Source organism: Anguilla rostrata, chromosome 7, assembly GCF_018555375.3.
Source record: "Anguilla rostrata isolate EN2019 chromosome 7, ASM1855537v3, whole genome shotgun sequence".
NCBI lineage: Eukaryota > Metazoa > Chordata > Actinopteri > Anguilliformes > Anguillidae > Anguilla > Anguilla rostrata.
The window spans coordinates 16,881,660-16,896,448 of record NC_057939.1 but is presented as its reverse complement, the minus strand read 5'-3'; the positions used below and the strand labels follow the sequence as shown (position 1 = coordinate 16,896,448).

The following is a 14,789-nucleotide window of genomic DNA, read 5'->3' as shown; positions in this document are numbered from 1 at the left end:
TTTTTTTTTATTGTCTTGTTCAGTGAGTCAACTAATGTATTCAGCTGTGTGTGCATAATTACTGGGACACAATAGTGTTGGGGTGTGTCATTAACAGATGGATAATGACTTAAAATGGAACTTGTCAACCCACTGTCTGATTATAACTGATATGATGGCCAGATATGATGATGCAACATACATGCGCCAGAGAGGTTATTCAGGGAAGACGTGTTTTAGCACAAAGGGTGCTCTGTCTATAGTTAAGGTAACACTCCTTTGAATAATGTTTGTTAACAGCAAAGCTAATGCGTTTCATAAATAAGTCTGCTTTCTCAAAACCAAACTACTAATTGATTTAAATTTTAAAATGCTAATTGTCGAAAACTTGCCTATTCCTCAATCACAATCCAGCGGTTTTTGAGTGCAGAATTTGACTGATTTGATTACCCTATAAACACGTGAGCATGGAAATTAGGGTGTGACATTTCAGCAATCTATGTCTGGAATATAAACAAAGATAAGTGTTATAGGAGTAAACTCTTTATGAATGATCACTTGCATACACAATACACACCATACAGGCAGGTCTTCAAAATAAATTGTTTTCAGTGAATGTAAAATAATCAGAAAGACGAAATGGTAACGCGGTTTTAATGTGAGATTACTTCTCTGTGCAAATTTATTTTGGAATCGTTGTCATTTGTATTTGCCATTTAACTAGTGACTGTTGAATAGCCTCTAAGAACATACATTATTTGAACGCAATCAATGGAATGACTTCGGCCTTCGTGCTGGTCACATGATGCAGAAGGGTGGAAATGACACGGTACTGTGGACAGTATTTGTTTTCCACGACCACAACTCGTTCAGGCGTCATTGGCTCATTGAGCACTGAGGCCAATTACGAACGAATACGCTGAAAAAGTTCGGAATCAAAAATTCTAAAGTAGGATGTGACGTCATTTGGGCAGGTAGGAGACCGATTCTATACGCTAGACGACATGGAGGCTGGGAAGCACAGCCGCCGCTGATAGTTTACACTAAGCTCGAACTGGCATCAGTAAGGCACTGACACCTTCCTTAGGACACAGGTAAGAGGGAGACATTTAATAAGAAAACAAATATACGAGAAAACCGAGTTAATAAAACGGTTGTTATGTTTGAGAGTGACGTCTAGCTATTTAGCTAACCAGCTATCCAGACAAACAAGCAGGTGCTGACATTCGATGGGCCTAACGTTAGACCGCTTGCCCTGCGTAGGCTAGCTAAAACCAGCTAGCTAGGTACGTGGTATTCCTCTATAAATCTGAAAATACGTGAGAACACTAGCTGTGCTTTGTGACGTTTCTGTCGGAACTGGGGAGTGTTTGATAATGAAACTTGCTCAGCTAACTTAGCTGTTTTATTTGTCACTTTCATTTCCGGATGTGAAATTGGTTTGAAGCTATCGATAGTTAGCTAGTTAACTGTTAGGTATTTGGCAAAGTATTTTCCTTAGCTTGTCATCTTGCCAGTTAGGGAGCTTTAAATGTTGGCACGTAGCTCGCCATGTAGCTGTAGCACTGAAGAGGACATTCAGCCATTCATTCAATTGGTATTAACATAGCGTAACAGAAATGACCTAGCTAGCTGAAAGCCAACGTTGCTTCACTTGTTGGTTAAGAAATTGCTAAAACATTGCGATGTGTCATTAGCGAACTGCCTAGCAGGTTATTTCAGTTTTGCAATAGCCAATAGCAACTAAAACGTACAATACGTTGGTCAGTGTATTGTATACGGATTCGAACAAGCTTGTGCTAACGTTAAGTTGTATTACGTTGCTTGTCAGATGAAGCAGAAACAAATGTTTCACTCGTCTGCTTGGCTGGTCAGACATAACAGTTGCTTTTTTCCCCCAACTAGATAGATACAGATAATTGTTAATGCATTCCCTTCAAACATCACGTTGAGTAATTGGACAGATTTAGGGGCAATGTAATTCCTACCAAGGAGACCTAAGAACCTATGTGCTTATATTATAGTTTTACGGTTTTATGACCTCCCATCCAATTTGGCTGAAGCTGCTTTACGTTTCTGTACTGCCCCATTCAAGATGCAGTGCGCAGCACAGTGTATTTTTGCTTAACTGTAACATGGTTACATGATTAAATTGTAGATGCCTGTTGGGCTGGATTTTTAGCTTGTCATGTGTAGGCTAAAATTGAGCTTGATAGCTTGAAAATCTGTACAGAAGGAGTGGGGCTTATCAAAAACAGGAAGATGTTCAGAACACTGTAGTCAGTACCTGCAGTCTTTGTCCAGATCTGACAGTAGCTTACGCGGTACTATGTAGCAACTCCCATGTCAGACTGGCTGAGCAGACGACAAGAGGGTGGTGTAGCAGGTCTGTCCCCTGTGCAGTAATCAGTTTTATTTTTAGAGCACATTTTTCAGAGACACTGTCACAAAGATGCTTTGCAAGAAAATAGGAAATTTTGGAAAGAATAGATTTGAATCCTTGAAACAAAACTGGTCAGTATGATGAAAAAAAAAAAAAAAGAAACTCAAACAATGGACAGATCCAACTCAGCCCAACCTCCACTGTGAGCCAGGGCTTCGAATGGAAGCCCAGGAGTGCAGTTTTAAGTCTCATGTGATTAGTTCTGCGCCATGCTCATTTTGCCCCTCAGGAGCTGTCACACTTATTCCAGCTAGGCTTGCTGGGAGCAGCGCCTTTATAAATGCAAGTTCTCCTGCATGAAATGATATTCAGATGAATTTATTTTGGTGTGCGACCAAATGAAAGCGAAATACTGTGACTCATTCATGGGAGACAATGATACCAAGAACAATTTTTGAGTTTAGATTGAAGAATGCCTATTCTTGTCCAGTAGGAGTGAGAAGTAGGCATTGCCAATTTTCTGTTTGCACTGAATTCTCTCTGGCCGAGAATGTTTCCCAAAAAGAACTTTCTGCGCCAATTGCATATGCTCTGACTAAAGGGACATTTAAGCTTTGTTGTGAAGGAAGACGGAAGCTAATGAATCGTGCTCTTTTGAACAATGTTGATCCCTCCCACCAGGTGTAAGGCTTTTTACCTGCTTATGTCTTGCATTTGATTATGTCTGCTGGCCACAGAGACAGAGACAAATACAAGAAGAACAAAGGCCTTCTGCAACTGAGACAGAAGAGATCCGTGACTAATTAAAGCGTGATCAGTAACCTTTAGATCTTAGAAAGGCCTGTTGGAATGAGCTCTGGATTGCTAATTCAGCCAGCCAGAACATCCTTACTGCGTCCTTCTAACGATGAAGCTGTGTCAGTCAAATAGAGTACATGGCTGAGTTTAAATAATTCCAACTTTCTTGAGCACTATCAGGCAATGGGGACAGAGCAAAGAGTGTTTGATTTATTTAATCTTCTCCTCTCTCTTTCTGGTCTCATCTCTCTCCTGCTCCCTGCTTATTTTTTCTTATTCTGTCCTTACTCCAATTTATCACAGTTCAGCACTCCTCAGATAGAGCTGGCCTCTTGTTTGTTGGAGAGGATGACTTAGTGTGTGCGTGTACTGTACGGGCGCGGTCTACTGTCAAGGAGAAATGGAACAAGTGTTTATGCTTGTATGGATGCAGACATTGAAGAAGGGGGAAAGTGTATGCGACTTGTCTACACCGTGTCATAGAAATGGGACGTGTGTGCGTGGAGGAGAGAGGGTTTGCTGTTTGCATGTATATTGTCAAAGATTAATTTTATTTTCTTTCTCTTTGAAAGCACACATTCACATACAGTATTAATGAGAGGGAAAGCATAGGTGCACCCAGCTTATGTGGTTTCCTCAGGGTAAGTGGAGCTTTGGTGCTCCTTTTTCCCCAAGACTCACTGGGATAATTTTTGTCCATGCTGATTCATTCTCAGGTAGATTGTGGTGACCTTGTGTATTTCAGGGAGGATGGTCTCCTTAGTAAATGGTTGGGTTTTCATGTTTTTCCGGTAGGCTCTGGTTGACCGTTGGCTGAAACATGGAGTCCATGCTCAATAAGCTGAAAAGCACTGTCACCAAGGTGACAGCAGATGTCACCAGTGCAGTCATGGGTAACCCGGTGACCCGTGAGTTTGAAGTAGGCCGGCACATGGCCAGCAGTGGACCAGGGCTGTGCTGGAGGATCTACAGTGGATCCAAGAAGTCCACGAAACAGGTAGGTGACTCACCTGAGGTGAAGAAGGAAGGGAAGATTACATAACCATGGTGGTAACTGATGTATTTACTGAAAAAGAATGGTGATACCTGTGATGCTGCAAGTTTTGCCTTCTTGTCACGAAGTGAATTTGCAAGGCAGCAATCTTCTCTCCCTGTGGATCATTGCAAAATACTTTGTTTTCCTTGTTTTCCAGGAAGTAGCAGTGTTTGTTTTTGACAAGAAACTCATCGACAAGTATCAGAAGTTTGAAAAGGACCAGATTGTTGACTCTCTGAAGAAAGGAGTCCAACAACTGACCCGCCTACGACACCCTCGCCTTCTTACCGTTCAACACCCCCTGGAGGAGTCGCGGTGAGTGACTCGCGTTCATTAAGCCTTTCCTCAACCCCTGTGTTTTTACTGTCTAATATTTTAATATTCTGTTATTTGTTGAGTCTTCAAGAATGCTCTAACTGTAAGAGTCGGAATGAAAATAACATTTGAATCTCATTTCAATCCAAAGACCTGTAGAACGTGTTTGTTGTAGATTTCTGAATGCATTTGAACTGGGTTGAATATTATTATAACTGTCAGTAATTCTAATTTTTAGAAACCAAATTTGCCCTTAAAGTGAAAAGGATTGTATTATTTTATCCAACTTGTCATTTTCTACCCAAGATCTTTTATTAATATTTAAAAGCAAAATGTCAAAGTCATCTGAAAAGGTTTTGCTACCATGCTGCATAATATTTTTTGAAATGCCCAGTCATATTTTTAGACCCATTCCTTTGCTGAAACGTCCACTGTTAATTGAGGAGAGCACTGACTAACACACATCTCACAAAGAGCACGTCAGCCATCGCCTCCTGGTAGTGGTTCTTTTTGGTTCCTGCCGTCAGTAGAGTTGGCTGCCTACATCTGTTAGAACTGCAGAAACACGGCCTTTACACAATGCAGACTGAAAACACACTTTATCAACTGCGTCTTGGTGCCCTGAACTCAGCCTCTGCCGTTTAGTATTTATTCACCTTCGGCCAGTTCTCTTTACCGGTGCACCATGTGATTGATGTAACAGCACTTTTATTGTACTGCTGGTTTATTTTAAATGGCCTCCTTGTAAAATAATGGTACATGGTAACCTTGAATCTTGCTCTCTTTCCTTTTCAGAGACTGCCTGGCCTTCTGTACAGAACCTGTCTTTGCCAGCTTGGCCAATGTTCTGGGTCAGTATGAGAACCTGCCCAGTCCAGTTCCATCAGAGATCAAAGAGTACAAACTGTACGACATAGAAACCAAGTACGGCCTCTTACAGGTAAGATCTCAAACACACCTGCAGAAGGATTCATCCAATCCCTGCTTACGTTCATCATTAGGAATTATACTTTATATAGCATATGGCTCAGAATGAGCAAGTTATTTTGCCCACTGCCAAAACGTCGTGGAGATGTCATATTCAGTAATAAAAATTGGTTAAATAATTTTTTTATTGAACTTTCATTAACTTGAATTACTCCTGGTAATTGACAGATAATTTAATTAAAGACCGTGTTAATTGTTTAAATGATCTTGAACTAGTGAACTCTTCTCTCTTTCTATGTCTTCTCATGTTTTGGATGGTCCAGTGTTCGTTCGTAGCAAGTTTACGGTCGCTATTCTGTCTCTCTTGTCCCCTCCCTCGCTGTGACAGACTGCAGAGGGCTTAGCCTTCCTCCACAGTGGGGTGAAGATGGTGCATGGGAACCTGTGCCCCGAGAACATCATTGTGAATAAGAGCGGGTCTTGGAAGATCATGGGCTTTGACTTCAGCAATTCATCCAGCAACCCCTCAGACCAGGAGGTGAGTCGTAGTAGCGTAGGTCTTCACCAGACTGAGGGGTCCCTGTGTCTGACTAGTGCAGCTGGGTGGGGGGTGGAGAGGAAATGAAGGCTCACAGGATAGGAAGCAGGGAGTTACTGAACGAGAGGAGGTTGGGGCCTTTTTGTCTCATAAGTTTGCCTTTGTGTGTTTGTGTCGACCAGCCCACGTACACTTGTAAGGAGTGGGATCCCAATCAGTCGTCTCTCTGCCTGCCGAACCCGGAGTACCTTGCCCCCGAGTACATCCTGTCGGTCAGCTGTGACACCGCCTCTGACATGTACTCCCTGGGCGTGGTCATGCACGCCGTCTTCAACGAGGGGAAGCCCGTCTTCAAGGTCAACAAGCAGGACATCTTCAAGAGCTTCAGCAGACAGCTGGACCAGGTGAGACCTGCCTGCCCTCTCCCTACCGTCCACTGGAAAGAAGGGCTCCAGCTCCTCTTACTCCTGCAGGTCGCCATGTTTCCACTCTGTACATGGCTGTGCTGTGGCTCTGTTTTGACTTTACATTACATTTATTATCCATAGCGACGCACAATAACTACAGAGGTAGAATACCTATTATGTAACTGTTGTCCGTAGCCGTGAACATAAAGTCTAGTTCACACAGTTGGCATGGGATAGGTCAGAAAGTTATGGTAAGTCAAACTACGAGGCATGACGATGAGCTACGACATCAGGATAACAATACAAAAAGTGCAATATAAGTGCTGGATGGAGATACACATGTAACCTGAAAGTGCTAGATGAACAGGATAGGATTCAAGTGATATGCTCTTATGAGATTTATGAGAGACTTATTTAAATGTCTCCCCAGCTGAGCCGACTGAACCCGGGGGTCCTCAACAAGATCCCTGAAGAGGTACGGGAGCATGTGAAGATGCTCTTGAGCGTCACGCCCAACGTCCGGCCTGATGCTGACCAGATGACCAAGGCAAGTAATAAATGGCTATCCCTGCTGTTACATACCACACTGTAGGGTGGGTACAAAGAGGAATGTGTGGAAAGGATGCTGGAATCCTGAAATCATAATTCTTCTGCCAGGTAGTTATTGTTTGTGGCTTAAATCACATCTGTGTACTGGGCTATATTTACACCTGCTATATTTACACCTGAGACATAGACGGCTGCATTGTTCTCATTACACCACTGAGCCACAAACACCTTCTGTTTGCAGTGTTTATATTAAACTGCTGAGGCACAGCTGTGAACAGATAGTGCGGTGTTTTTATGAGGAGGTGTTCAGAATATATTGTCTACTTGGAGGAGTTCTGTAAGCGTTTGGCATCTATATTTGTTAATGTCAGGTGTGTCTTGTCTCCAGATTCCATTCTTCGGTGATGTGGGATCGGTGACTTTGCAGTACTTTGATTCCCTCTTCCAAAGGGACAACTTGCAGAAGTCTCAATTCTACAAAGGCTTGCCCAAGGTCCTGCCCAAGTTGCCGAAGGTAAAGCTATGTTCAGTGATTGGCTTCCCAACAAAAGCTCTGCGTTGTGATTTGCTGAAAGCAAAACTCAGCGACTGCGTCCACACTGCTTACTCTGGCTATCACATCTTGGCATGTTTACTCTGATGCTGTGGTCAGTCTGACTGATGAACTCTGACCCCTCTCGCTCAGCGTGTGGTGGTGCACCGGATCCTGCCGGCGCTCACCTCGGAGTTTGTGAATCCGGACATGGTCCCGTTTGTCCTTCCCAACGTGCTGCTGATAGCGGAGGAGTGCACCAAGGAGGAGTACGTGCGTCTGATCCTGCCTGACCTCGGCCCGGTCTTCAAACAGCAAGAGCCTGTGCAGGTACTTCTCCCGACTGTGCCTACCTGCTCAGAATAACCTGACTCTGTCACTACCCACTCACACAGAACCACTCCCAGTCCTCTCTTTCTCCTAGCTCGCTGACCAATCTCCCTGCTTATGTCTGACTGCAAATGCACCTCTTTGCTATAGTCCCCTTCAGAAGCAGGGATTAAACTTCAGAGCGTTCAGGGCTGAATTCCATCGGTCCCTAACAGTGGACCCAAATAAGAATATAGCGTGCCTGTCTGTGTATGTGTGTGCATGTGCACGTATCTCTCTTGGGTAGAATTACGACTTATACATTTTTAGAAATTAATGCGTTGTGACATTGCTGCTCTAAGTGCATCAGTGGGTGAGAGAAGCGGCCCTTTCCTTTCCTTTTCCCCTGCTGCAATGCGCTGGAGGGTCAAAGCTGGTTGAAGTGCTGTTCCGCTGAGTCATGGCACTGTTTCTCTGTGTGTTCCCTTTTCCATGCTCCCAGGCTGCTAACATGGTGAGTGGCCTTGCTTTGTCAAGTGGCACGTGTGATGAGAACGCACCCTTAGCGCACGCGCGTCTCTGAGGCGTGCCCTTAACGCACTCTCCCTGTCCCGTCTCCTTAGATACTGCTGATCTTCCTGCAAAAGATGGACCTGCTGCTCACTAAGACCCCTGCAGAGGACATCAGGAGCAGCGTGTTGCCCATGGTGTACCGTGCGCTGGAGGCGCCCTCCACGCAGATCCAGGTAAGTTTTTGGTGTCGCCATGGAGACCGCATCCGCTCAGGCCCGTGCAAGATGCTGAGATCACCATGGAGACAAGCTCCCCCGCACGTCTATTCGGGACTATGACGTTATCTGTGTCCGACATCAGTTTTTTCATAAAAGGAGAATCTGTTGAGAAGGATAGTGTGCAGTGTTATTACAGCAATTTACTTGAACAGGCTTCAGACTCTCACTCGAAAGATGGAGTAAAATCTCTGAAATCTCTGTAAGCTGAAATCCACAGTGTGCACACTTTGATGGGCAGAAATGTCTTCAGCTGTATTGGCTCTGTGTTATGGATTGGTTCTGTGTTAAGGGCCATATAAAACTGTGTATTGCATCACTTGTACACTGTTCTGAACCAGTGGTTCCCCCCGCAGGAACTGTGCCTGAATATCATCCCCACCTTCGCAAATCTGATTGACTACCCGTCCATGAAGAACTCGCTGATCCCGCGAATCAAATCCGCCTGCCTTCAGACCTCCTCTCTTGCGGTGAGTCGCTTGTGAAGTGAGCCCCTCCGCATAGCACCACGCTAGCCCCTCCCCTTTATATTACCTTGCTACACAGCTGCCTAGATTGACTCTCACTGGTTGAGAGAGCTCAACGGCTTCTCCCAGTTAAAGCGCATGCGTGTGTTTCCCAGGTGCGGGTCAACTCCCTGGTGTGCCTGGGGAAGATCCTGGAATACCTGGATAAATGGTTTGTCATCGATGAGATCCTGCCTTTCCTGCAGCAGATCCCTTCCAGGGAGCCTGCCGTGCTTATGGGGATTCTGGGTAAGGGGAGGAACTTTTGAATGAGGCTTTTTTGTGTGTACAAACTGTTCAAAATCTTCCAGATTAGACAAGCACTGCTGGATATTTACATGTGCTACAACAGTTCAGTTAGGGCCAGTGGTGTGTAATACTCCACATTACAGTGGTAGAATGGGAACAGTGTTTAGTATTTGTACAAATAGCAGGTGAATATCGCAAGTCGCGGGTGATATTCAGTTGGAACTGAAGAAATTTGTATTTCTCCTCAGGCATCTACAAGTGCACCTTCTCCCATAAGAAACTGGGGATCCCTAAAGAGCACCTGGCTGGGAAGAGTGTTCCTCATCTGGTGTCCCTCAGTATTGACAACAACCTGAACCTGAACCAGGTGAGATACAGACAGACAAACGCGTACGCATTTTTCTTTGTGTTGACCTGTTTCATGTGCTTATCGGACGCATGCTGAATTGGTCGTTTGTTTCAGTTCAACTCCTTCATGGCCGTGATCAGAGACATGCTGAGCCGAATGGAGGCGGAGCACAAGACCAAACTGGAGCAGCTGCATGCCATGCAGGAGCAGCAAAGGTGTCTGTCACTCCACTCCCACGTAACCATAGAGACAGCTGTCACATGCATCTTAGCTGCCATTAATGCTACAGGCTCAGGTGGGCGTTGAGTGATGATAATGTTCTGCGTGTCTCCGCTCAGGTCGCTGAACATCTCAAACCAGCTAAACCAATCCGAAGAACCCAAGTCCACACCCAGCCCTGGCAACCAGGTGAGATGTTTACCTGGAAATAAGGGACAGGGCACTAGGTTCTGGAGTTAATAGATACTTGGCAAAATAAAGTTTGCTTCCTCCAGCTCCTCTCTCCAAAAGTCTGGTGTAGTTGTGAGAAAAACCTCATTTATGATGGCCCGTACTGGCAAACACCAGCCCAGTTCTCCCGTCCAAGTGCTAACCAAGACCAGGCCTGCTTAGCTTCAGCGGTTTGACGTGTGATAGGTTGACAGAGTGGTACGGTTTAGTGGGCAAACGTTTAGACCCTTCCTCTATCTGCAGATTGATAACATCTTCGGAGGGAACTCTTCGAGTTCTGGGCTAAATGGGAAAGAGAACGGATCTTCTGTGGCTGCTTCACAACCATCCAGAGTAAGTAATGTCAGGCTTATGGCCTCAGTTAAAGACAGTGTCGATGCCTCCGTCCGTCTCTGTGAGTATACATTGTTGTTCTCAGTGTCTGGTTCTGTGCTGAACAAGCTCTGAATTTAACTGCACCCGAATGGCAAACATGACCGTCATGTTTCTCTAATTATAAGTGAGCAGTAGTGTTTTGTGTGGGATACGAGTTAAAGGCATCCATTGTGATTTAGTAATTAAAGAGCAGGCCTGCTGTGACCAAATATTTGATTTGGAATGTGAACAACAGAACAACTCAACGGGTGGTTCATAATACCATCCACAACACTGCTTCTGTTCCTTGCTTATTTGGCCTGTTTCATAGCTGTTCATTCTCTAACTGTTCATGTAAGGACTACTCGTTTGCTATGTGAAAAACTGTGTAAGTCGCTCTGGATAAGAGCATCTGCTAAATGCCTGTAATGTAATGTCCTGGTGCTGCTCTATAGCGTGTTCCTCTATAATGTGTAATAATCCTGGGTCCCCCTCTTATGTCCAGGTGTCTCTCACCTTGGAGGAGAAGCAGCGTTTGGCGAAGGAGCAGGAGCAAGCAGCTAAACTGAGGACTCAGCAGCCTCTCACACCCAATGTCATGAAAGCAGCCACATCCACCTCTCAGGTAACCCCCCCTATACCCGCCCTACACACACCCACCTCTCAGGTAACCTGCTATACCCACCCTACACACGTCCACCTCACAGGTAACCTGCTATACCCACTTTACACATGCCCACCTCTCAGGTAACCTGCTATACCCTCCATACACACCCAGATGCAGGCAATACTGAAAATGTATTGAAATAAAATATATTATCAAGATTTGGGAACACTTCACAGTATATGGGAAACTGTACAGATTATTGGCACTTGATTATTTTCACTTATATTTAAACATATTGCACTTCTGTGAAATATATTTAGCATAATCAGTTTTAAAAAGTAAACTTACAATACGTTGCGGTATAAGTATATCTTATTTCTGTTTGGGAAGAGGTCCCACACTAGTAACACACGGCGCCCCCTACTACAGAAGCCCACATACACCAGTACGATGCCCACAACACTTGATAACTGTACACCAGAACCTCCACAGAGGTAACGCTGTGTCCAGCAGGCCAGGTCTTATTGAAACTGCATTGTGTACTTTTATCTCTGCCAGGCGAAAGATCTGACCAGCAGCCTGATGAACAGCATGACGTCACTGGGCAGCCTGTCCCTCAGCACTGGCCCCCGGCAGGGCCCTGTGCAGACGGGGGCCATTTCCACCGGCTTTCCCTCAGCAGCCCCCATGGGCGGGGTGGGCACTATGGGAACCATGAGCAACGGGTTCGGCTCGGGGATGGGCTTCCCGTCCGCGGGCATGAACGCGGGCATGCGCCCGGCGGGTCCCCCGGCGGCCCCCATGTACGGGGGCATGGCCACCACCACCAGCACCCCCAACTTCTCCGCCCTCACCCAGAATCAGCCGGGCAAGCCCCCAGACATGTCCGCCCTCGACTCCCTCTTCGCCTCCCAGAAGCCCAAAGTCACCCTCAACCAAATGACCCCGGCACCCACGCCCGCCCCCGGCCCGTGGCTCAACCAGTTCGGGTCGCAGCAGCCTCCCCAGGCCGCACCCCTGCCTATGGGCGGGGCCCACGCGGGGTTCGGCATGCAGGCCAACCCCTTCTTCAGCCCGCAGAACTTCTCCCAGCCCGCCCCCGCGCCTGCCCCCATGGCTGCCCCGCCCATGAATGCCGGCGCTCTCAGACACAGCACCTCCGCCAACAATGACCTGAAGGATCTCTTCGGATAGAGACCCGCTTGCACATCCACGCCTTTTCTCACAAAAAAAATCACTGGGGAGAAAACACAGAAAAAACTTTGGGTGACTGAATAGTGTGATCTTTCTTATCGAATCAAGTGGAGATCCCAGCTTTTTGTTAATTACGTTTGATGTGATCTGATTGTGGTTTAAAAGTCGCTTCAGACTGCAGGCCTCAGTATATTGAGTAGAGCCCTGGGGCAGAGAAGGACCTTTCTGCCATATCCCATCACTAAACCTTGGGATTAGTCACCATGTCCAGCCCACGCATCTGAAATTTGCCTCTGGGGGTTTACATGGTTTGGCATCAGTAACTGAGGTTTAGATGCTGTATCGCGTCAGTAACCCTGGGGACTGGGTTGAGATCAAGTCAATAATGTGCGCTGCGATTATTCCCCAGATTCTCATATCAGCAGTGAGGTTCATGTGGGTACATTCGAGACTGGTGCGTAGCCGAGTGGAGACCCAGACAGAAGCAGTAGACCAGCCGGTCTCCATGGTGATGCAGTTTCCCTCCGTCCCTCGCTCTGCTTCTCTTGCTCTGGGCCGCCAAGCAGGGCTTCTGTTACTGTCTCTGCCACTCCTCTAGCAGAGCTGTCCGTCCACCACAGCATGAAGGACCCGCATGCGTTAGGCTTGCCATCATTTAAGAGCCACACCAATCACATGCTGTGTCTTGGGCAGCTCTGCTATTGTGTGGCAGTTTGTGTTGAGTGTTTTTGTTTTTTTTGGAGTCAGTTTGCTGTGTTTGGGACCAGGTGGTGTGACGCTAGCTGTCAGGCGAGAGGCTGTCTCACCCCCCCTCTCTCTCCCACCTCCCTCTCTCTCCCGTACGCTCTGGGAGATAATGGCCTTCTCATTTCTGAAGGATTGGGAGGGTGTGGCCAGAGGCCTCCTTGCTGTCATGAGTGAGAATGAGAGGGTGAATGCTGTTGGTCTTGCCATGTTAGCAGATGTAAGAAAGTGAATGGGTGAATGCTGCTGGGTCTCATTCGCAGTGTAAAAGGGTGAGTGGTGCTGGTCGTGTGAGTGAATGGGTGAATGCTGCTGGGTCTCATTCGCAGTGTAAAAGGGTGAGTGGCACTGGCCATGCGAGTGAAAGGGTGAATACTGCTGGGTCTCCTTTGCAGTGTGAAGGGGTGAGTAGTGCTGGCTGTATGAGTGAAAGGGTGAATGCCGCCAGGTCACCTTTGCCGTGTGAAGTGTGAAAGGGTGAGTGGCACTGGCTATGCGAGTGAATGGGTGAATGTTGCTAGGTCTCCTTCGCAGTGTGAAAGGGTGAGTGGTGCTGGCCGTGTGAGTGAAAGGGTGAATGCTTCTTTTCTGCTGTGGAAATGAAGTGAATCTGTACATAGGGAACGCCCGGCCACAGCAGGTCAAATAAATGCTGTATTTACTGTCGATATTCCAGAGGTGGATATATTTGTGTGTTTTGTGTTTGGGTGCATCGGCCTCTTCACAGAGCCTCTCTCTCCACCCCTCCCTGTCTGGAGCACGAGGCAGGGTGCGCCTGTGGATGCATCGGCCTTAACTGCAGCTCTGTGCTGTTTCAGCATCACTCTGCAGGTCCCTCCTCCACAAGGGCGGGTGACTGACACCCGATGTCTCTCCTCCACCTTACATTAACCGTCTCGTACCACAGCGACCACACAGGTTTTTAAAAGTATTTATAACAGTTTTATATATCAAACTGAGTATACAGTGGTAATATATTGTGAATGAAGTGTTTGAAGATGCGTTGATGCGTTCTGATGGGGAGCGCTCGTTAAAGGGGACCCGACTCTTTTCCTGCTGTTGCATTAATGGAAGAAAGGCCTTAAGAGGTGTTTGCAATAATTTCATTTGGTGAAGGGTAAGGGATTTTATCTGCTGCTTTCTGTTTTTCCATTTGCCTCTTGTAGATTTCAGCGATGAAGGATAATTTTATACTGGCCACAAGCCACACAATTTGGGTTTCAAGTGAATTTCTTTGCGGGCACTGTTTGGTGAAAGTCGCCCCCAGGGGGCAGTAGATATTGTGACTGTACAATGCAGTGGACTTCTGGACTGTAGTATTGGGACCTGTGAACGCTACTCAGGAGCTATGATCTCCTTAGTTCCCTAAAGAAAAACCCCTCTGCTTCCTCTCTGTCACTTTGGTTTGTGATGCCATTTATGTGATGACAAATTTGAGGACCCACTGCGCATGATTGCTGCATTTCCCACAACATGACAAGGTTGCCGCTGTCGTAACACATTTGGTTTAAACCGAGAAGAGCAAAAGTCTATTCTTTTACAAAACTCTGATCCTTTGTATATGAGAGAAATAACTGTACACTGTGGAGTCTTTGTGAAATTTGTATTGTGAATGGGGTGTTTTGTGTTGTCTCAGTTCAGACTGAGGGTTGGATCTTTCCTAGTCTTCAGTGGAATTCTGTAAATATATATAAAAATATACATTCTAGTATTCTTTAACATGGCTGTTGTTTCCTTTGTCGGGAAAGCACTTGTACTTTCTGATTAGGTTTGTG

The 14,789-nt window shown here is 46.2% G+C and overlaps 1 protein-coding gene across 2 annotated transcripts; it reads left to right on the top strand.

Moving 5' to 3' along the window:
- The first annotated feature begins 819 nt into the window (after positions 1-819).
- On the top strand, positions 820-14,733 carry scyl2 (SCY1 like pseudokinase 2). Of its 2 annotated transcripts, XR_010331217.1 has the most exons (19): positions 820-1,073; positions 3,956-4,157; positions 4,354-4,511; positions 5,307-5,451; positions 5,827-5,976; positions 6,159-6,380; positions 6,814-6,930; positions 7,321-7,446; positions 7,618-7,794; positions 8,397-8,519; positions 8,918-9,031; positions 9,184-9,316; positions 9,565-9,683; positions 9,780-9,880; positions 10,004-10,073; positions 10,359-10,448; positions 10,975-11,094; positions 11,635-13,418; positions 13,581-14,733. XR_010331217.1 is itself a non-coding variant. In XM_064343262.1 (18 exons), the coding sequence occupies exons 2-18, from the start codon at positions 3,981-3,983 to the stop codon at positions 12,268-12,270; spliced, it is 2,778 nt and encodes a 925-aa protein (XP_064199332.1). In that variant the 5' UTR covers positions 820-1,073; positions 3,956-3,980; the 3' UTR covers positions 12,271-14,733. The 2 variants fall into 2 exon arrangements, 1 of the variants encoding a protein (XP_064199332.1); XM_064343262.1 differs by having other exon boundaries at positions 11,635-14,733.
- Positions 14,734-14,789: the final 56 nt, after the last annotated feature.